Source organism: Equus asinus, chromosome 7, assembly GCF_041296235.1.
Source record: "Equus asinus isolate D_3611 breed Donkey chromosome 7, EquAss-T2T_v2, whole genome shotgun sequence".
Taxonomy (NCBI): Eukaryota; Metazoa; Chordata; class Mammalia; order Perissodactyla; family Equidae; genus Equus; species Equus asinus.
The window spans coordinates 40,415,362-40,439,867 of record NC_091796.1 but is presented as its reverse complement, the minus strand read 5'-3'; the positions used below and the strand labels follow the sequence as shown (position 1 = coordinate 40,439,867).

At 34.6% G+C, this 24,506-nt stretch overlaps 1 protein-coding gene across 1 annotated transcript in view; it reads right to left on the bottom strand.

Annotated features, from left to right (window-relative positions):
• Positions 1-24,506, bottom strand: part of CCDC178 (coiled-coil domain containing 178) — a 351,357-nt gene that overhangs the window by 22,416 nt on the left and 304,435 nt on the right. Inside the window, exon 19 of the mRNA XM_070514525.1 lies at positions 8,870-9,004. Within this exon, the coding sequence (XP_070370626.1) occupies positions 8,870-9,004 (135 nt within the window). The remainder of the gene's footprint in view (positions 1-8,869; positions 9,005-24,506) is intronic.

Here is a 24,506-nt window from a genome sequence, read left to right as displayed (position 1 = left end):
TGAATGTTCAATGCATTCCTGGAATATCAAACCTAAATTAGCCTGTTAATTTGTGGCCTTGTTTAAGACTTTATCACACAGACACACAGAAAATTGCCATAGTATCATGATTAAGAACAGGTACCCAGTAAGTAAACTGCCTGGGTTTAAATCCTGTCTCTCCTGTTAGCTACATGACTCTGGGCAAAATATGTAACCTCTGTGTGCTTCAGTTTCCTCTTCCATAAAATGAGGACAGTATGATAGCACCTCCTAGGGTTCTCTGGGAATTAAATGAATTAAAATTTATATAGCAATGAGGACAATGTCTGGCACATAGTAAGGACTAGATAAATGCCTTGTTAAAGAAAGAAAAGAAAAGGAAATGAGGACACAATGTCTATTTCATAGCCTTGGAATCTGTTTTCCATGTTGCTCACACCTCTTCTTCTTTAAGGCGCTCCCTTCCCCCAGTCTCACACGATGTGCCTCTTCGTCTATTTATGTTCAGTTACTCATTCCCGGAAGCCTGTTTCAATTCCCATCTCTTTTTCAGAGGTATTCCCCTGAATTTAGGTCTAAGCAGCTCTCTCCACTTCCTGGCCAGCCAGAAAGTTTACTGTCCATACCTGGTAACACTTCATCATATAACTAGTTATTCCCTAATATTTTGTATGTCTACGTCTTCACTTCATTTCTGATATTTGTTGTCTTGCACTTTTATTCTCTAATAACATCAACCTAGTTGTCATTTCCCCTGCACACTGATGCCTTGTGCTGTTTTATTTTCATATATCTTTGTTCCAGCCGTTGTCTCTTTCCATAACCCTCCCATCTACCTTTTGTTGATGTCTCCACACCTTTTAAGATTTAGTTTAGTAGGTAGGGTATTTCCTTCAGAAAACTGAATTTGCGTTTGCAGGTTGGGCCACGTGCTCTCCTTCTTGCTGTCATTTATATTTACGCAACATATGAGGTTTCAAGCTCCTTGAAGACAGAGATTTTATCTTCCACCTTTGGACTCTCAGTTTCTAGCAAAATGCCTTTCACATTGTAGGCACCCCCCAAAAATGTGTCTTGAAATTAATTGATATTCTTCAACCTAACTCTACTGCTTAAGGTCAAAGACCAAGATGTATATTGTATGCATTATATTGGTATTCAATATGTACAGAGTGAAATCAGTGTTTCAGTGTTATGAAAATTTATATTTTTCCCCTCATCCATCAAAATGAAATTCTAAAGGCTTACTTTCACCATAGAAAGATAATGAAGCAGTCAGTGCTAAAAGTAGGGTATAGAACAAATAAACTTATAAGTTGTCTTTCATCCACATTTTTCTGACTCTGAATTGACTTTTGGCAATAGGCATTTATTTCTTAGCATTCTTACCTATAGTCAACATTGGATTAAGGTGGAATGCTGATTTAACATTTAACAGAAGATATTGGTTAAAAGGTGGCTCATTTATTCGGATGTTTTAACAGAATATTTGTTTAATTCTTCTTTTAGTTTATGTGTTTATGCATACTTTAATGGTTGAGGCAAGAATGACTAAAAGATTTCAAGTTAACCAAGCATTTCTTTTGTTACATTATATGACTAGAGGTGTTGTGTACCTATCTGTGGTTTCTTGAATTCCTAAGAGTTTGAAATGATGTCAGACGTTGAGTTGCAAGCTCCGGAAGGTGAAAAGATTGGAAAGTATAAATGCTTCCATGATTAATTAATTTTGGCAAATTTTGGCAAGAAGTTGTTGCATTTTCAAAATCACCTTACAACACTATTGGAAAAGAGAGAAGAAAGTGAATTAAAGTTGTAAATTGTTTACCATGTACAGGGCACACTGCACACTTCATCGCATCCAGTTCTCACAGCAACCCTTGGGTAGGCACTGTTTATACCTGCTTCACATCTCAGATGATACCACCAAACAACCAACCAACCAACTCACCAACATACCCACCTCCAAAATCAAACTGGTATTCAGAGTCATGAAGTTTATATTTTCAGTTCAACACAGAGAGAGGGATTAAACAAACAAAAAATTTACTCTTTAAACTATTTTGACCTATTTATTTACGCAAGTGATAAAGCAAAGTGCATTGCTAAAATGCGTTTCAGTACCTCTCCTATCATTTCATGTGCCCATTCCCTATTTTATTTTTCTCTTTAGCACATAGTACTACTATATCTTTAACTTGTTTATTGTCTCATTTTCTCTATTGAAATGTAAGTTCCATGAGGGTAAGAATTCTTGTCTGTTTTGCTTATTATTGTATCTTTTTTCATGAAAAGTTTTTATTTTTATGTAGTCAACGTTAATATTTTCTTTAATTTCCCCTCATTTAAGAAGGACATTCTTACTCAAAACATTCAATATCCTATATATTTTAAAAGATGTTATAGATTTTTAATGCTTAATCTATAATCTATAGAAATGTACAAAGTAATCTATACTTTATCCCTCAGGGAGCTGGCAAGTGAATAGTGCCCTCATTGTATGCAATTTGAAATCTTAGTCTCATTATATTCTAAATTCCACATATTTGTGAACGTTTCTGGATACTATATATCAGTGCACAGCCTCAGGCCTGTTGTCTGTTTTGCATCAATATTATGCTATTTTAATTACTTTAGCTTTTGATATGTTTTGCTGCCCAGTGGTATAAGTTCCTGACCCCAACACTACTACAATTTTTCTTGTTTAAGAAATGTCAGAGCTATTCTTATGGTTTTTATCTTCAAAATGCATTTGGAATCACCTTCTCAAGCTTCATGGAAAAATCTTTTCTGGATTTTGAGTATGATTGCATTGAATTTATGGATTTTTCAAATGTTGAGATTTTAAAAAATTGGCATCTTCCCAGTATGTATAATCTTCTCATCCATGAAAATGATATATATTTACTTTTATTTAGGTCTTTGCTTATGTCTTTTCATTACTGTTTAGTAGCTTTCTCCAAAAGAATTCAGCCAACTTTTTGTTAGGTTTATTCCTAGGAACTTTATACTTCAGATTGCCATTTTAAATAACTGTCTTATTAATTCTAATGCTTTTCCAGTTGATTCTCCCAGATTTTCTAGGAGAAACATCGTATTGCCAGACAATAATGATAGTTTTGCCCTTTTCCTACACAGTATCTGTACCTCTTATTTATTTTTCTTGACTTACTGCTAAGGCTTCGGCACAGTGATGCACAGCAATGATGACAGCAGAAAACACTTACTTTTGCTTTGATTTTAAGAAAATGCTTCCAGTAATTTATCACTTAGGACATTTTATCAAGTTAAGGGAGTTTTGTTCTAAACTATTTTGTGACTTTTATTAGAGTAAGTAGATGTTGCTCTTGTTAGCAAACATTTTTCAGCATATATTGAGTAATCATACATAATCTTTCCCCTTTAATCTGTCATTATGTTAAATTGCATTAATATATTTTCTAACGTAGAATTTCTTTGCAGTTTGAGTCAAAACTCACAGGTTTTGATATCTGATGCTCTTATTTTCTTTTATTTTTAAAAAGTTCAAGAAGATGTGGCAGTATATCCCATTGTGATTGTAAATTCTCTGAATTTCAATCAGTTCTTACTTTATATATTCTGAAGGTATGTTGCCATGTGCATTAAGTTCACGACTGATATGTCTTAATAGGTTATATATTTTATCAATATGAAATATCCATATTTGAATGTTTCAATTCTTTTTACCTTGAAGTCTCTTTCTCTCTCTTTCTAAATTAGAACTTTCAAATTCTTTTTTTCTAGGCTCTTCATTCAGTTTCTGTTGGTCTGAGGTGCATCTCTTCTGAATGAGATGGATTTTGCTTTTATGACCAATCTGTAAATCTATAACTTTAAACTGTGTAATAAAACAATTTACAGCCATTATGATCACTAAAAAGTTTAGATTTATTTGGTACATTTTTATACTTTTCTTGTCCTCTTTCTTGCATTTTGAATTAATTTTTTATGGTACGTTTTTTCTCTGGTAATCTGGGAGTGACAAATCTTATTTCTAGACTTTCAGTGGATATTCTTAAATTACTGGCATCTACTACCTAGTGTTGACCAGTAACACTGAGCAATTTAATGTCATTCCTCAATCATAATATCTCCAAATGTACATATTTTAATATCCAAATTTCCATAATTTCTTTTGTCTTTAAAAAGATCACATAGCTTCAGAGATTTTCTTCTATATCATGTTGGTAACTGATTTTAGATATTTATCCTGTGTTTTTTTCTGGCTTCTTTTCCTTTGCACAGTCCTCTTCCAGAACTAGGAAATTAGGCTGTCCCTATACATATTTATGTATTTTGTACGTGAGAGGGGGAGAATGATTAAACACCTTACTTCCATGCCATCCAAATTCCTGGCAAAAGAGCCAGAAAATGCTTTTGTTTATTAACTTATAGAATTGTAGGCACCTAGAGCTGGAAAGAACCTTTGAGGTTATCACATTCAATCTTAATAAACCAATTCAATAACTCACTTAAAAATCAATTCATTCAACAAATATTTTTAAGTACTTATCATGTTTCAAGAATTGTAGCTGGTGCCAGGGAGATAAAAATAAACAAATGAGATGTGCTTTCCAACTGAGAAGGCTCACATTCTAGTGGGTGAGGAGATGCAGACACCCATACAGATGTGTGTGCAAGGAGGTCAGGGAACACTCCAGGAGGAGTGCTGCCTCTTGGCTGACTCTTAGACCATTCACTTTCCCTCAACCACTGCAGTAACTTCTGCTTGAGCACCAGCAGTACATGTTTGCATAGCAACACTTACCACTTAGAAAACGTATTCTTATTGAGCCCAAACCCACTTTTCAAACTCTTCCATCATTGGTCCGGGTGTTGCCTTCCAGAGCTCAACAAAACATATGTGCTGACCTTCACTTAGCAGTCTTTCAGATATTTGTCCTTCCAAGGTCTTTTTCCTTTTACAGTTAAGCATTCTAAATTTTGTATATTTCTCCCTCTCTCTGATCCTTCTTATATTGCTGCTCTCTAGTGTATAAATATGATCTTTAAACTATGATTTCCAAATCTGTATAAAATACTGCAGATGCAGTCAACTTTTGAAAAAATGTGACAAAACTATCATCTCCTTTAACCAAACAAAATACTTGAGCTTATACAGTCTAAGATCACATCAACATGTTGTAGCCACATCGCATTCTCTCATTTAAATGATGAGTTAATGCCCAGTCTTTCTTCCAAATAAGATGCCAAGGAGGGATTGAATATCACAGCATTGAGTGTATTAAAAATAAAAAGAGAGGGGTTGGCCTCGTGGCACAGGGGTTAAGTTCACTTGCTCTGATTCAGTGGCCCGGGGTTCCTTGGTTCAGATCCCAGGGGCGGACCTAAGCACTACTTATCAAGCCATGCTGTGGCAGGCATCTCATATATAAAATAGAGGAAGTTGGGCACAGATGTTAGCTCAGGGCTAATATTCCTCAAAATAGATAAATAAAAAGAGAAAAACAATGATGAGAAAATGAAATAACAGTACTTTACATGGGCTCAGATGGGAGGTTAGAACTACAAAATATGCCCTACACTGTCAGAGTCAAGAAGTCTTACGTGCTTGCTAGAGCTGGAACATGGCGTTGGTTCTAAGATTGTAGTAGCTCACTTTGGCTCATATTAAACTGTGGTCAGCTAAAATCTCTCTCTCTATTTTTTATATAAATGGTTTCAATGTCAAATGTACTAATTCTGCATTCCAGTTATAGTTCATCTTATTGGTTCCTGCTTAAACATGTAATTCAAAAGCTTATCTGGCCCACCTGGTTTCCTACCATCTGCAGATCTTCTAGTTATGATTTTTGGTGGTCCTGCGAGGAATTGCTCCAAGCTCAAGGATGAATTAAGTTTCATTTTTCTGATCAACGTTCATTTTGAGTTGCTCTTACTCACTATTAGTTATATACAATTTACTTTTCCAAATGTTCATCAGATGATTTTCTCATCAAATAGTTCACTAATATCTTACAGCATCATTTTAACACTACCTTCAAAGTATAAAACATTAGACTCCCCAATATGCACATGCTACTAAATCATATGAAAATAGAGAGCAATATGTCTGGTCTCTTGAGCAATTTTTAGCTACATTGACTCCAACCGTAGAGACTGACGCCTGCAGACTCACTCTGCAAACATAGTAAATCACTCCGCCATGTTTTCCTTTTTAAAAATTGCGTATAATATGTGAAAACAAGATAGCATGGGATACTTCAAGATTCCCTTAGTAGCCTTGCTACCGCACACCCTAGAAAACAACTGAGCAAGAATTGAACTAATTTCACTAAGAGTGTAAAGCTCCAAAAAAGCTAGAGTCTTCTAAAACGGACAGCATAGCAACAAAGAGGAAGAGTGAGCTGCTGGAAATACAACGGCAATATGGTGGTATGTATAGAGTACAGCAGGAGATCAGGGAAGATGGAAATCCATTCAGGTGTCAGAGGGAGGTCGCGGAAGCACCAGGAAGGATTCTGTAGAGATGTTTGATTTGAGTCAAGTGTTCTTTAACAGGTAAGGTAAGGAATAGTATCGCAGAAAAGGGGGAAAAGTATAAGCCCAGGAGAGGAGAAAGGAGTTCAGTAGCTTTCATGGTTAGTAGGAATTTTGGAGTGGCTGAAACAGACTGAAGGAACTAACGTGGAGAGAGATGCAGCTGGGAAGGTTGGCAGGAGCTGAGTCATGGAGGTCATTGTGTACCATGCTGAAGGTTTAGGACTTGATTTTTGTTTTAGAAGATTGCACATTTCTGTAGTTTTATGGCAAGATCCTGAAAATTATATTGTCACACTTTTACTAAAAGCAGAAATAGAAATAGTCTAAATTGAAGGCATCTCCAGCAGATAAGAAAAGAATCCACTAAGTTAGGCTCCTCAAGTTCCCCACATACAATCCAGCCTTGCTGCTGTATCTCTGGATGCTGAGTCGTTGAGTTTTCCCATTGATACTGTCCTGTCATCTCTAGCCCTTCATTTCCACGGTTATGTAAGAGCCATCAAAATAAGTCATCTAAAACCAAGTTTAGTAAAGAACATATTGGTGAATTTCTAATAAAAAGTTAGAATAAGGATTATTGAAAGTTATGGATTGAGAATTCACTTTATCCGTATTCAGATAGTTTCTACTGACATTTTCAATATTTCAAAATACACCCTAATTCACAATGAAGATTTGCATTTGTGAGATTTTTAAGAATGTTTACATTTGGGCAGAAATATGGGACTTTTCTAAGACAAGAATCAGAACATGCAGACTACCCTTGAATATTTAAAAGGAAATCACAGGTTATAGCCACTCCATAATTTTAATGTACTATATGTTAACAGACTTTTTAAGGAAAAAAACATGCTTCTGACTTCTACAATACTGTGATTGTAGTTTATACTCAAGTTTGCATATGAATTTCTATTAAGCCTACAGTTTTTTTTTTTTTTTTTTTTTGAGGAAGACCAGCCCTGGGCTAACATCTGCCACCAATCCTCCTCTTTTTGCTAAGGAAGATTGGCCCTGAGCTAGCATCTGTGTCCGTCTTCCTCCCTTTTATATGTGGGACACCTGCCACAACATGGCTTGACAAGTAGTACATAGGTCTGTCCCTGGGACCCGAACCAGTGAACCTTGGGCCGCCAAAGCAGAGCATGCGAACTTAACTTCTATGCCACTGGGCTGGCCCCTAAACCTACATATTTTAACCTCTACCTTTTAAAAACCTTAAATTTCTCTTACTATTTTAAATTTTTGTTGTAATCCATTATCAATAGAACTCTTATACAAAGTATATATATAAAGTATATATACATGTATAAAGTACATATATTTTATATATGGGATATGTATGTACATATATGTATATATAACCTCATGATATATATATCTCTTCAAAACAAAATAGCAAAAATAGCAACCAGTAAAAATGAAATTTCAAATAACTTTGGAAGTGCTTTGCAAAATCCTTTTCTTTAATTGTGGTGATGCATCATGAAGTGCACACGTATTTAAAATATTTAGAAAAAGATTGGTTTGTTTAGGTTCAGCATGCATGCTTTATGCTGCAAGTTAATGAAAATTATGGCTTTAAAGAGCATATGTCATTTTTTTTGTCTTTTATAGAACAGGTACTTGTATTTTTTGTTTTTTAATAGAACAAGGTGGTGTGTGTCTTCCTTTGGGAGGTCATGTTTTATACATATTGAAACATTTCAATTAGCAAAATATTAATTCGAAAAAATGTAAGTAATTTTCAGATACTAGTCTTCGCATCGTTAATATGGGTTTCTAAAATAGATCAAAGTCTTACAATAAAGACAATTGATCCACTAAAAGTTTTTACAGAGACAAGTGTAAAATTTCATATACATCTGGAACCACAGCTACATTCTAACCCCATGTTGCTTATTTTTCAAACAAAGTCATCCCCAAATCTGCTTGGGAGGACCGGCCTCTTGAAAAGGGAAGGGGAAAGAAAACAGTTAAATAAAATAAATATAAGAGTGTCATTTTCACTGAAGTAGATTTCACACAAAAGCAACACAAGGCAACTGTTGATAACATTTTTTAAACAGCTGAATGTCATCTGTAAAACCTGAAGATCTGAAAATATATATTTATACCAAATGTATTTATAAAATCTGTTGTGAGGTTTGTGAGAAATAAGTCCAATCTCCCTTTTCCCCCAAAGTATGCATGGTATATATGCTAACTTACTGAATTCATCCTTCATGCAATTCCAGTTTATTAAAGAGGTTAAAAATTTATAAAACTCTGATGGGATATGGTTTTAATGCTTCATCACACTACCCATCATTTGCTTTTCAATCTAGATCAGAATGATCTTTCCCACTTCCCTGCAATCACCTACCTGCACAGCTAATATTTCCTGAATACTCTCTTGAGAGTCTGTCTGGAACTTGGCCAGCCTCCTCTGGCTGTAGAGGACCACCAGTTTGAAGTGCTCCTGCCACACCTTGTGTATCCTTCTTTGCAGCTGACAGAGCTAAAGGGAAGAGGGAGGGGGAAAAAACACAAGTCAGAGTAGGAGAGGAAATTAATGGCAGTGTTCAAGAAGAATGATGGAGGGAAATATAGAAAGCAGTCAATAGCCCATTCTGCACTGTACGGACCTGACAGGAATTTCACAGTCTCTTGATTTTTCAGCCCACTCATGTGCATTCGTCAGAAACCAGTCACATCTGGCCGCCAGGATGGGGGGTTAATTTTCTCTAAATGCCTCAGCAGTTTTGTTCTAGCTGAGGCAAACTCTGTGACTGCAAAGCTGATGAGTAAAATATTTCTACTTCACCCAGTTTAACTCAAAACCGATAGCCTCGGGACATATTGAACCTTTCTTGAAAAAAATAATCTTTTGAAGCTTTTTTGAATGGCACATCAGGTCAAGCCAAAGTTTAAAAATGCAACTTTAAGACTTTGATGGACACCGTTGCGTCTTTTTCTCCTCATAAAGCTTACCATTGCTTGGCAATGTGTGCTTTAGAGCATGACAAAACTAAAGAGAATTAACTTAGCCATCAACTGCTGAGGGAGAACAATAACATCGAAGAAATTTCCAGCTAGAACTCCCTGTTAATCTACCTCCCTCTGACTGTGTGACATGGAAAGATCTTACTGCACTAAAGTACAGTGGATGCGACGACTAGAAGGGACATGTTTAATACTGAATCTGTACGGAAAAAAAGACTTCTGTGAGGCATTAATATAAACCAAACAAAAGAAACACCGTAGAAGTTTGACCAAGACAATGTACATTTTCCCGTCAATAGTTAGCAAAGCCATACCATACAGAATTGATATAATTAGATTATATTCAAAGAAATTAACTTCATAAAAATTAATGGTAAAAATCACATTAAAAAAAAATTTACATATGATATGTTTCATCCCTGAAACCTCTTTTGATTTTTGGTAATGTGGGTAATTGTTTATGTTGATTTCTTTTTAGCCTATTTTGCAGAATGGAAATATAATCACCAAAGATTTTGTATCAAACATTTCTGCATGACAGAATAAAAACATGTCACGAATATGGCTATTTTGTGTTCCATTTATTGATCTGGGTACTGCTTACATGCAAGAGATGCTTTGCAAAACTTCATCAAACAGTGCATGCATCACTTATGAACTTTTCTGTATGCATATTTCAATAAAAAAGTTTACTTGAAGGTAGCAATTTTTAAAATAGCTCCCTGGTGTTGCATGTGAATTGTTTATCATCATCTTCATTATGAATTATAATAAGCAACACATAGGTATTCATGTAAGTCCACAGAAAAATTAAACCTCTATTCTTGGTTAATTGGTTAACTTAGGAAGAAAAAAATAATCTTGAAAACTATAGATATTTCAGTTTGGTAAATGCTGAAATACATTACCTGGAATTAGTTTATGGGCTTTCAAATAATTTAGACTATTGAGTCAAGCATCACTTTTTGTACAGAAAATCTGTCAGTATTAAATTTTTCCGGAAAAGTTTTAATACATATTTAAATACAATATTTTAATAATTTTAAAATGATATTAAAATAATTTTTTCTGTCAACTCTGACAGTGGGGGGAGGGTATGGTGTATCTTGATATACTCATTAAGATATGAGGACACGTTAGTCTATATATTATACTGTTATTATGATATCCACAAATATGACAAAAGGCAAATAAGAGGAACATGAGTTTTAGAGGAATTAAAGTGAAGGTAATTTTTTTTACAAGCAGGAGCTCTTCAATGTGTGGAAGGTTTTACAAGTGGGAGCTCCTCAACCAAGGCGAACTGAATGGTAGTATTTCCCACGTCCATATCTTAAATGACAAGAAGCAACTATATACAAGAAGTCTGTTTCATTCGCGTTTCTGCAGTCTAACTTGAGGTAGCCACAAAGGCCCTAAATTAGTCCATATACAAGTGTTAACTGAATCTACTTCACTAGAGAAAGTCCTTAAATAACAACTAAGAAAGAGCAATATCTGAAAAATTAGCTTTTTTGGGAAATCTATAGCTAATAGTCCTTTGGAAAAAGAAGAACCAGGAAATGGAAAAACTGAAGGAATTCTTAAAGAGAGAAGAATCAGCATTCAATAAAAGTCACATATATATATATATATATATATATATATACACACACACATATGCACATTAAAGACAATAAAATGATCAATAATAATATATAGGGGAAAATATTTAAGACACTGGGAAGAAGAGTTGATTTAATCTAAGAGCTGGCCACGATGACAAGTATTTTAGAAAATGTTTACGATAAAAGCCCAATTAAGATGTAAGATGTCAGCAGACAGTGATCATTCAGTAAATATTTATTAAAATTAACTGAATAAGGTGAACTGGTAAAATTTTAGTGGCAAAAGTGAAGAAATGAGTAAGACTTTCAGGAAGTTACTAATTAGTGGTAGAAGAGAAAAATAAACCAAGTAAATGGAAAAGCCGCGAAAATATGTAAAGGAAAAATTAAAGAGAGAGGGAGAATTGTAAGCGGAAAAGTCCTTCAAGTGGATGCAAAGTTTAGGTTGGAAAACCAAAGGAACTGGAATGTTTTTTGATCTTTCTAACCTCAATTAGCCCAGTATTTCTGGAATGAAACACGCCAATGATTGCATTCCTGAAATGTAATCATTTATTCCTGAAATGTGACATTCCTGTGTTCTCATTCAGATTTTAAGAAAGGTGAGGTGGGATGAGGGAGGAAGTGGTAGAGAAACGAAAGAGGACAGTGAGAGACACAAACACACTGGGTGGGTGATAGCAAGGGCACTTCAAGGACTTTTCATGGACTTAGAAGTAAGATTGGAATTTAGAGACATTGATAGATGAGCTGGACTGCTGCTTAGCCCCAAATAAATATTGCAAGGACTTTGGAAGAGAATGGATATATTCTCATAGAAATCTAAGGAGGAGCATATTAGCACAGGAAAAGAGTCCTTTTGGAAAAGGATCCTCAGCTCCATGGCCGTCATTTTGGATATGAAAAAGAAGTAAGGATATTCAACTGTATCAGGAAAGCTGAATCAGAAAGCAGCTGGTGTGTGCTCAGACCCATTTGAAATGGCCAGAAAGAATGGAAGAGTTTTCTGACAACGGTTTCCCATCAGTTTGAATTTGTAGTAGACTTAGTAAACTCGGCTTTAGTACTTGCTTTGTGAGTTCCCTGCTGAATGGAGGCCAAAGACAGAATTCACTGATTCTTCTTTTGAGATAATGATCACTATGTACCTATTCATGAAGAGAAAAATCGGTCAATGTCCATTTTGACATGGCGTAGTAAGATATAGAGAGTTGGTGATCCTACATCAACATGAGCATTGTCTACAATGTACATTTGTGAGCATTGCACAATATACATTTATACATTTGGTAAAAATATCTTCTGATTAAATTTGCCTGGGTTTCTATGATATTTATTAATATTTTAAAGCTTGCCACTCCTTGACAGTGAAATAGTAAGTTAATGTTGTCACTTTCAAGAATAAAAGATTCTCCATTTTCCTATTTTAATATACTAAATTATATGGATTCTGTTTTAATCTAAGTTATTATTATTTTGTTGTTGTTGAGGAATATTGGCCCTGAGCTAACATCTATTACTGTTCTTCCTCTTTTTTGCTTGAGGAAGATTGTCCCTGAGCTAACATCTGTGCCAATATTCCTCTATTTTGTATGTGGGACACCTCCACAGCATAGCTTGATGAGTGATGTGTAGGTCTGTGCCCAGGGTCAGAACTCGCAAACCCTGGGCCACTGAAGCAGAACACGCCAACTTAACCACTATGCCATGGGGCCAGGCCTAATTAATCCAAGTTATTTTGATTGCCTATATAAATTCATGATAATTGCTGACTTCTACATATCACATAAACCTGCCTTAATACTAAATGTTATAATACATATATTGCAACACACAAAACCTCTAATTATGTGGGTTTAGATTTATATTATTTTCTTGCTGTTACACATGTAAAACATTATAATATGCTAAGAACAAAATAACACCATTTGATATTCCAAGTTCCTGAAACATTAGGGCTAGGTATAATCAAATTCATACCAAAATATCACCTTACACCATTCCCGTGTTCTCAACATTAAAATTAGAAATTTCAAAGCATCAACTTTTCAGGTATTTTCTAGGGCCAGGTTGGAGCATTCAGTTGTCTGGTTTACATTATAGAGGACACAAGAATAAAGTAAAGCCTTACTATGCCTAGCTCAAAGGAGATAATTGGGGCACAGCATGGAAGAATGGGGTAAAACAGAGTTGAAGCATATTTGCTACTTGTCAGAGGAAAAAAAATGTGTTCATATGAGTGACTTTAAAAACAGGCCCTCAAGTTATTTGCTAATCTTCCCTTTAAGAAGTGAAGCAGAATTCCTCTCCCCTTGAGTGTGGGCTGGACTTAGTGACTTTCTCATAAAGAACAGAATATGGCAGAAGTGATAGTATGCCACTTCCAAGAAACACACATACACACACACACCTATGGCTTCTGTGCTGAGTTTTCTTTCTCTATAATTCTCTCAGATCATGTGATCTGGGAGAAGCCAGCTCCCATGTTGTGGGAACAGCTCTGTGGAAAGACCCACATGGCGAGGAACTGAAGATTTTTCTGCCAACAGCCGTGTCCATGATCTTGGAAGCAGATTCTCCAGCCTCTTCAGGTGACTGCCTCCCCCGCCAACAGCTGGATCATAACCTTGTGCGAGACCCTGCGCCAAAATTACCTAGCTAAGCAGCTCTTGATTCTTGATTCTTGATTCTCATAAACTTTGGGAGACAATAAATATTTCTTGGTTTAAGTTGAGAAATTTTGGGACAACTTGTTATGCAGCAATAGTTAACAATAGGTTCTTAACTGTCTTCCTCTCTTTGCCTAGCAAGGAAATAATTTACTACCCATATCTTCTCACTGGAAAGTAAAGTGCTCTCCTAAGTCACTGTTGAGTTTAAGACTGAAACTGAAAATGATTTATTAGTAATAAGAGGGTGATTAATAAATATGTATTGATTGATGCAATATAGTTTGTACCATCTAGGAGCTTATTATTTTAATTGAAGATAGTGCCAAGGAACTATAATTTAATAGTTCCAGAAATCTAAAAATGGTTAATTATTCAACAAATATTTTCATGTAATACATCAATATGTCAAAGAAAAAATAATCATCCACTTAAGAAGAATGTGAATCAACACCGAACAAAAACCATCAATAATGAAAAAGTTATCTTGGCAATCTAGGAATAGGAACCGAAGAAAATTATTTTAAGTTGATAAAGGGCATGAAGCAAATAATATTTTACTAAAAATATACTTCCAACAAATATTTTACTAAATAGAAAAACTTTATGAACATTCTCATGAACGTCAGGAAAAATAAAGTAAGGGTATCAGGAATCAACACTTCTATTCAAAATTTTACTGCACCTACTGGCCAAAGCAATAAGAAAACAAAAGAAAAAAGATTGGTATAAGAGTTAGGAAAAATGTCTAGATAGAAAATTCAAGAGGCTCTTCAGGGGCTGGCCCTGTGGCCAAGTGGTTAAATTGGTGCACTCTGCTTCAGTGGCCCAGGGTTCGACGGTTTGGATCCTGGGCACAGACCAATGCATCACTCATCAAGCCATGCTGTGGTGGCATCCCACATAGAAGAACTAGAATGACCTGCAACTAGGGTATCCAACTATGTGCTGGGGCTTTGGGCAGAAACAGAAGAAGGAGAAAGATTGGCAGCAGATATTAGCTCAGGGCCAATCTTCCTCACCAAAAAAATAATAAAATTGCCTCAATTAAAAAAAAAAAGAGGCTCTACAAACCAACAATAGGAGGTAATGAGAGTTCAGGAATTTTTTTGCCTACAAGGTCAGCACTGCAAAAAATCAATAACATTTAAAGAAGCAGTAATAATCAATTTTGAACTGTAACTTTAAAAATTCCATGCATAATCACAACATAAAATATAAGGTACCTAGGTTTCAATCTATTAAGGAATATGCAGGATTTTATAGAGAAAGTTAAAAAACATTTTTGAAAAATGGAAAGTAAGGGCTGAATAAATGGGGAGATATAATGTGTTGACAAATGCGAAAAAGAGTGTCACAGACATGTCAGTTTTTTCCAAAGTAGTCTACAGTCTCATCAGGTTTCATGAAACTTGATCTAAAATTCATATGGAAGAACAAAGGACTGGGAATAGCTAAGACAGTTGTGAAACAGGAGAATAAGCTCGAAGAATTTGACATGCAATATACAACACTTGCCTTAAAGCTGTAGGAGCTAAGATAGAGTAATATCAGCATTGGAATGGATAAACCAAATTTGATCAGAAAAGAGAGCTAAACAACACAAGCATTCATATGAAATACAGAAATTTGAAATATGAGAGAGATAGCATTCAAACCATTGGGGAAAGGATGGCAAAATTGGTTTTCCCCATCCAGGGATCTAAACTTACAACATCCACTAAAATAAAAGCAAGATGGATTAAAATGAGAAAAGCTAAACTTTAAAATCTTTGGAAGAAAATATGACAGAGTAACTTTATGACCTTTAGCAAGGGAAGAATTTTAAAATAAAATATTAAAATAAAATTCTAACAGAAAGAATTGGCAAATTTAATCAGATTAAAATTAAAAAAATTAAACAAAATAAACCACAGGTTTAGAGAAGATATTAACAACACTTGTAGCTGACAAGGATTAATTTCTTCAACAGAAAGGGCCCCTGTAACCCAATAAGGAAACAATACAAGCAATATGCCAGAAAAATGGGCAAATGAAACAAAAACGCGATTCACAGAAAAGGAAAGCTATTTGGTCTTTAAACATTTGAAAACGTGTTCAACCTCAATAGCAGAAAATATGCTTCACACTCATCCAATTGGCAGTTATTTTAAAAAACTACCCATACCAATTGTTGGTAAAGATATGGAAAAAACTGAACTCTCATACACTGTTCAAATTTGTGTATAATTTGACACAGAGATTTTGGAGAGTAATTGGCATTTTGTATTGAAGTTGATGATGTAGTTTCCCTTTGGTCCAGCAGTTATACTTAAATCCACGTATTCTAGACCAGCAGTTCTCAAGACCAGCAGGATCAGTACCACCCAGGGTCAGTACCACCAAGGATCAGAAGTTGATAGAAATATAGTCATTCAGACCTACTGAATCAGAAATTCTGGGGCCCGGCAACTGGTGTTTTAAGACCTCCAGGTGATCTCATGCATGCTGAAGTCCGAGCGATACTGCTCTCAAAAAACTATCATAATATGTTCTCCAGGAAACATATGAAATAATACTCACTTACGGCATTGCTTGCAATAATGAAAATTTGCAAACAATCTAATAGTCTACACCTGAGTAATGAAAAACACATTGTGGTATGTTCATACCTTAAACACTAGCATTTAAAATAAATACACTAATATTGTAAGTGATATGCATAGTATAATATGTTTACATACAGTATTTGCATATAACATATAAGTATGTATGGTATAACATATTTTATATAAATAAAAATGAAAACTAATTTTCATTTATTTTTATATTTTAAGTGAATTTCTACCTTAAAGTAGTATTAAAAACACAGATGGAATGATAAACACTAAAAGAAGGCTTGTGGTTAACTCCAAAAAATGAGGAGGGAAATAATATTAGGAATAGAGAGACAGAGGTTTTTGAGTGTATCTATGCTTGTTTAAACATCCAAAGCAAATATGGCACATGCCAAGATTTACCAAGCTGGTAAAGGTACATAGAAATTTATCATGAAACTTATTTACTTTATTATAGCTTACACATAACTCTGTAACTTACTGTATGTTTAGCTGTTTTATTAAAAAAAAAACAACTCTAGGTTAAGCTGACATCTCTGCAAGAAAGGAATCCTCCACATTTTGTGCCTCAGAATTATTATTATTATTATTATTTTTAAGGTATGCTTTTTGGTGACGAAGATTGGCTCTGAGCTAACATCTGTTTTCAATCTTCCTCTTTTTCTTTTTTCCTCCCCAAAGCCCCAGGACATAGTTGTGTATCCCAGTTGTAAGTCATTCTAGTTCTTATATGTGGGGTGCTGCCACAGCATGGCTTGATGAGCGGTGTGTAGGTCGGTACCCAGGATCTGAACCAGTGAAACCCTAGGCCGCTGAAGCAGAATGTGTGAACCCAACCACTTGGCCACAGGGCTGGCCTCTGGGTCAGAATTATTTTCTTTTAGAGAATTTATTATAATCTGGTTTAAAAAGATATCCTATCACCCTTGAGCCTCTGCTAAAATATAAAAATGGCTTTTTTGTACAGCAAGATTGTTATGTATTCACTAAGTGTGATCTTACCTTTGATAAAAGAACTATCCAAAGTATTAAAAGAGTTTGCCTCAATAAGGAAAGAACTACTTCCAGCGGTTTCATAAATTGTCTAAAATTTTTGATATTTCCTTCCACTCTGCTCACATAATTAATTTAATTGTTGAGTAGTAACTTTATAATTTATTTCATACTAATTTGAAGATAGACATGTGTAATGTATTTTCATGAGAATTTGAATTTGCTAGCATTAGGGGAGGATTGGCAGTCCATCCGTTTGAAAGAGCATACAGATATGTGAACTGATTAGTAGAGTTTTGGAGAAAGTTGTTCATAATTCCCTCAAATTTGTCCTTAGACTACAATTAATTCTTTTTTGTGATTTAAATTTCTAACATTCTCAAATCATAAGATCAGATCCCTAATAAGAGTAATGGCAGTAACATTTTTATATCAGTCATGTTGGTGTCATAAAGATGCTTTACTAACTTTCAAAAGGCAACAATAGAGCTCAGATATTAAAAACACTAATCTAAATAAACAGAATTTTTTGTTAAGTTTATACGCACATTGGATGTTACTGTGCTGAAACAATAGTAGACTAGTGTGTTTTTTCTTTAAAAAAATTCCTTAAATTTTCTCTGTACATTACAGACATAAATATCATTGCAAACATGCGTTAGATAAAATTAAATCATTTTTAGAGACATATGGTGCCCAAAATTAACTCCCCAAAGCACATAATTTAACTGGTTTTTGCAATTTAAGAACCCTGGAAAAAAGGGAAGGGAACATTTCAAGGAAATGAGAAGTGTCCTTATAATGAATTCCTGCTTATAAGAAGCAGACATAACAACAGTCTTTTTAATTAAAATACAAATGCCATATGTATAGTTATCTGAAAATGAACTATAAATTGTTTTGCCAGAAAACAAAGACCAGTCGATACTGAAAACACAGAAGTCCATTAAAATACAAAGGTAATGCTAACAGGCAGGAGTGACAGTTCATGGGCAGCACTCAAAGTTCTTTGTCTATGAATAATGATTTATTCATCAATGGACTAATGAAACTGTTCAACTGCTGTAGATTTGACTATATGAGACATATTTTTTAACAATACCTCATTTATAGTTTTTTGGAGGAAAAACATTTTTATAAAACCTGGATGGTAGTTTAAGAAAACAGAATTTCTCTTCACACAACATGAAAAATCCATTAGCTACAACATTCAAACAGAAGTTAACAGAGTCACTGCAATAAACAACCCTCATTGATACAACATGTAGGGCAAATGTGAGAGGTGCGGGACGTTCCAAATTCTGGAGGTAAAAATCACTTCCCAGTACTCTGAGGTGGGAATTGCAAGTGGGCATGTGATGGTGACAATTGTTGGAGGATACAGGATTTCTGAAGGAGGTACCTGTGTATGCATGGTATTCACAGATAACTGAAAATTTGAAAGTTCATGTGATGTGACTGCTAGAGAGCTTAGAATTTCATAGGTGAGAAGCCTGCAGTCTAAGGGTAGAAATATAATGAAGAATTTTTACTTTGGGAGAAAATTAAAGCATTTCAGATAATCTGCTTGTATTTCCTATCGATAAACATAGTCAAAATAGTCCAATTGTAGAAGTAACTTTAAGAAAAAAATTATGCGTTTTTGACAAAGGAGAGAAAAAACATGCTGTATTCTGCAGATTTGCATTTGTACCTTAGGTAATCCAATTAAAATCATATTTAAAGCTTTGTCAAAATATGATAAAGACCATATGGAAAAAAACAACAGTATTTTCCTATAGGGGTATATTTTAGATGAATATAGATAGATAAACACACATACAGTCATTCATTTGCACCAGAATATTAAAATAACGATTATAATTTCTGACCTGCTTATTATAAGGTCTCACATAATGAAAGCACACTGCTTTCTCTACTTCTGACAGATAAATAAAACTGATAAGCAAAGATATGTGCATGCAATTTTAATTCACCAGAGTGATCTGAAGTGCAGCTCGCAAGGCAAATAGCATAAGCCTTATCAGTTCTGTTTATTCTAATAACCCAAACAATGGCAATTACAAACTACTCCACAGATTTTTGGCACTGCAGGAATGACAGATATACAAAATCCAGTTAATACCGATCTTTTTATAGTACTCAGTTACCAAGCTACACATGTACAATATACAAATCTCAAAAGTAATGAGATATTTCTTTATCATCAAATCCGTTCCACAGACTGGTGTTAAAGATCACATCGCTCATTTCTGGAAATCTCTTTTGTCAATTGCTTAGGTATACTTAAAAAAATAGAACTCACACGCAATCCCAAATGTAGAGCTCGACCTTAAGGAAATCAATAAAGAGCTACTCTATTTTCTAATTATATGAAGAATAAGACATTTTAAAATTCTGTGTTTTGACCTCTGCTCATATATAAAAACTCTGATGGCAAGAGAGAAAGAAAGCTGATCCATAACAGACATTACTAATTCTTGTAGCGAATAATTAAAGATCAAGACCATCACTTTATACAAATATGCAAACATATTTCTTTTGTAAACTTTACAATTATAAAACATACTATGACATACAACATATAGTAATTAATCTAACATTTTTACATATTTAATAGTAGTAATAAGCTGCAAAATGCACAGACTTCTTAGTTTCGTAGATATCTGGGTCTGGAATAAAATTACTGAATTCTGATGGATATTTGACTAAAAAAATTTAAAGATAAGAGTATAGATATTTTGTTCACTTAAATTACTAAATTTTACACACAAATCCCATGAATGGTCCAAAAAGAAAGAAATGAATGAAAATATATTCTTAATTCTAAATTTATTATTCTCTGTGAATTAAAAAAAGATATTTAGTCAGGAATCAAACAAATAAAAAAATTCTGTAATAGAAATATCCTCACAAGGAAACAGTCTAATATTGCTCAAATGAATAATTGTTTCAAAAAACAGTTGAAAATGAAATTACATGAAATCTAAAAACAGAAGGTTATGCTGCCACTATGTTTCAGAGATGAACATATTCTTAAGATGTCCACTTCCTTGCCTACTTGTCAATCATTGGCCCAAGAGTTAATTAAATCCCTTGGTTTTAAAGTGTGGCCAAATGAATGCCCTAAGCTGGCTCTTTTGGTGTTCATTTATGAGCTGTGGTTTAGCAATTTTCTTTGATGATTACCCACAGTATATCTTTACAATATTCTGGGATCCCCTTGTTTCAATGCAAATGAATCAAAAAGATGCTTTAAAAATCACCTTTACCTAAAGTTAATTCACAATAAAATCATTATATCAAAAATGGTTAATTATAGAGCTCACTGGTTTATTTCAAATTTGCAAGAAACAGAGTATGTTCTATATTTCTAAAATATATTTATTTTACACACAAGTAGACATAAATGTTTCTGAAGTTATTTGTTTTAAACTATTTGCAAAAATTCAAGTGCAAGTGTAAAGAAAATATGCAGCACCATCATGTAATGTGGCAAAGCCTGGGGCAGAAACAAACTAGTCTACAGCTATGGAAATCAGGGGTGAGATAAGCATGAACTTTATGAACTACATTCAGAATGCAAAAGTCATGACTTTATTCCCATCTTACTTTCTTGTTACTGATCTGCGGCTAGAAGAATTTTGACAATAAGAAAATCTGCAAAATAATGCAAATTTTCATGGATATGATATAGCTAAACTCTTACTACTTCTGGAAAGTCTTTCCTTCTTTGACTTTATTCTTGATTACCTTTTATTGTTCTACACTTCCTTTTCAGTCTCATTTGCCAGCTATTCTCCCTTTGCTACCACTAAACTTCAGTGATTCATACGGTTCTGCCCTTAATTCTCTCTGTTGTATCCTCTCCATGAGCAATCTCAGGCACTCCCATAATTTAAACTACAGCCCAAATGATGGTGTCTTTATCTGCAAAACAGACATCTCTAATCTTGATTGATGTTTATCATTAACTACTGGACACTCTTCCCTATCTATCCAATGTGACCTCAAGGCTAAAGCTCAAAGATGAGTCCGTTGAGTCCAGGAATCTTCTCATCCTTCCTGCTTTCTCTCCTAGGGTCCTATGATTTAGAATGAGATGCTGTCATTCACTTGTTGCCCAAGCCAGAAAACATGGAGTCATGCTCACTTCCTTCACCCACATCTCTCCTTGTCCATTCACTCACTAAGTTCCATTAATTCTAGCTTTTAAGTATTTTTCAACTGGATTCTTTGCTCCCTCCTCACCATGGATTCCTACCACTATTTAAAAAATTACCATTTTGACTTTAGAGGATAAAATTAATGCATAATTAAGGCCAAATGCTAAGTTTTCTAATAGTGGTAGGAATTGAGTGTCTCGAGATCCCTGTGATACACCAGCTGAGATCAGAAGGGAGGGAGAACACTCTGTAGTTAAGCTGGGGGTTCTGCAGTTTTGAAAGCATGGCGATGTCTTCAAAATTTCAAGAGACTGTGAATATTTCTTTTAAATGGAGGCTCTGCACAAATGTAGAGTAATGAAGAGGTAAGAATATTTGTCAACATCAGTGAGGTATACATACAAACAACTGAAGAATTTGTACTCTAAAAGATGGTTTACTTCCACAATAGTTTAAGAAGATTTTTATCAAATTTATTTTGTTTACTTCACCGTTTTGTCACAGTTTGTGCAGACATAGGTTTCTAGTCTATATTTATTTATTACAAATTTAAAACTAATGTCATCTTAACAAATTAGTTCCTGACATATTTAGACACAGATACATATATTTACACTCAGATATTTGTTTCTGGCTGATAATTATGCCCTACATTTTTATAGTACTTTACAGCACAGAAATACTGTACCAATTCTATTATCTCATTCATAATTACAACATTTCTAGGCAGAAGACAGTGCAGCTACTGCTAGTCATAAAGTAGACCTTTATCGAGAGAGCACTTGTGTCAGAGCCTGTGCGCTGGATCCAGTGGGTTAAGGATCCTCTGAGCCAGCTGGTTGCTGTCTTCATTGTGGTTCAGAGGCACATACAAGATAAACGAATCTTTTATGCACACAGATAAATGCAGAAGGTGAATGGAAAGCAGACTACAGGCTCTCAGAGGAGGAGTACCGAATGACTCCCGCACAAGTTGGGAAGATTCCTGATAGAAGTGATGCAAGAGTCAAGTTCAGTAGAAGTCGGGCAAATGAAGCAAGGGTCAGGCAGGACAGTTGCCCAAGGCTCCCCAACTAGTGTGAGAAACAGGTGAAACTTGATCCTAGAGTCCCTTCTTGTTTTCTTCCCACTAAACGAATTTTATATTTATAGCTAAAAATCTCGATTTATACAGAGTTCATTATTTTACAGTGTAACAAAGGGCCTTTCAAAAGCAGTTTGTGAAAAACTTTGAATGGTTATTACTAGCAAAGACTTCACATTACTGTCACTTGTGTCAACAGAATAAACACAACACAACATAAATTTACCTGGAAGAAGGATTTGAAAAAACTTCAGTCTGGTGACTTTGAAAGGTAGCTGAACCAGTATGCCACTGAGCAGGGATTTTGTTTACTCAATTATTCAAGTAACTAATTAATTAAACTTTTTCCCTCCAAAATGGAATCTTTCTCCTGATAGTGCCCTGTTTAAAATTTTAGTGTCAAAATTTTGGGTAAGGCGTTATCACCTAGGACGTAACAATTGAGTCAGAAAGCAGGAACTAATATCACTAAGCTCAACTGAATTCACATAGTATGCAAGGGAACAGCATCTAAGGAGAGGTGGCCCACCCAGAGGAAATGGTTTGATGGTAAAGCTCAGATAGTTTGGAAAAGATTGAGGGAGAAGAATCCAAAGCACAAAATTGGGCCAAGTGCAGGCAGAGTTTGAGATATCATAGAAAGCGACCAGGTTATCAAGGAACAGCATGGGCCCCAAAAGTGAGAGCGAACTTAGCAAGACAGATGGAAGGTTGGAATAAGTGCGTAATGTAAAACTTACTCAACTTTAAGATATAACAGCGCTTGTTCTGGAAGATATTCCCTGTTGTCAATTTATGCTTGTCCTTGTGTTTATAAAAATACCAGTTTATAGCCAAGGAACACCTGCTAAAACTTAAGCCCTATCTTCTAACCTGGAGGGATGAACAGTGTAGCAAATTTTCTTAATGACAACTAACTAAATATTCTCTCATTTTGTGAACCACAGAACAAAAGGATATGTCATGTGCCTGAGAAAATTTGTTTTTTAAGAAAGAAATATAAAAGTAATACTCAAAATTATTTTTCTTGATCTTGGGAATAGCTCTTCTGCTTATAGAAATTAACTTTTAACAAATTGTATACCCAAAATAGTAATTGCTATTATATTATTCCTACATAGCCAGATTCTAATCTCCCTATCTTTTACTCTCTTTTCAAAAATAAAAATTTGTATGGGTTCAATTCTATTAATATTTCTGAAGTGTAACAAATCATAAGTAAATCTGAGATGATGACTCTGTAAAAAAAAAAAAGAATCCATGCTTTATTTTTCCTCTGAGTGCCATTATAATGGGTGCATAATTACTTAAGCACTTTTGGTGAAAACTTTGGGGACATAAACTACTGGTTAATATAGAATTTATCACCTTTTCACATGGCTATCCAGATCCAAAACTGAAATTTACTCCTAGAAGTTACACACTGTTGTGAATTCCTTTTGTACTTAGTGGGAAGAATTTAAGAAACTACCAATATGATCGAATCTGGGAATCTGTGTCCTGGGAATTTTAAATTCAGCATAAGCTACCCATTCTTAATATTGGAAGTTATTTTCCTTCTTAGCATTCTCTTTAACAATGATTATAGCCAAAAAATTTTAGACAGTATTTTGTTTTGCTGGTTTTTTGACCTAATTAATTTATTCCATGTATTTTGAGACTAGGCAAAATATAAATAAAAAGTAGGAAAAAGAGTAGGAGTTCACTAGACAATCTGAACGGTGTTTTAATTTTAAAACAACTGGATTCTTCTTAAAAATATTTGTCTTGCATTGATGGCTTTAAAGCACATGAAAGGAATTCCCAAGAGATGGGCAGGGGAACATGAGCGGAACCTGAGCGGTGAGTAGTCACCAACGCCAGAGGTTGGGTGGATGTTCTCTGCATTCACACTCTGACCA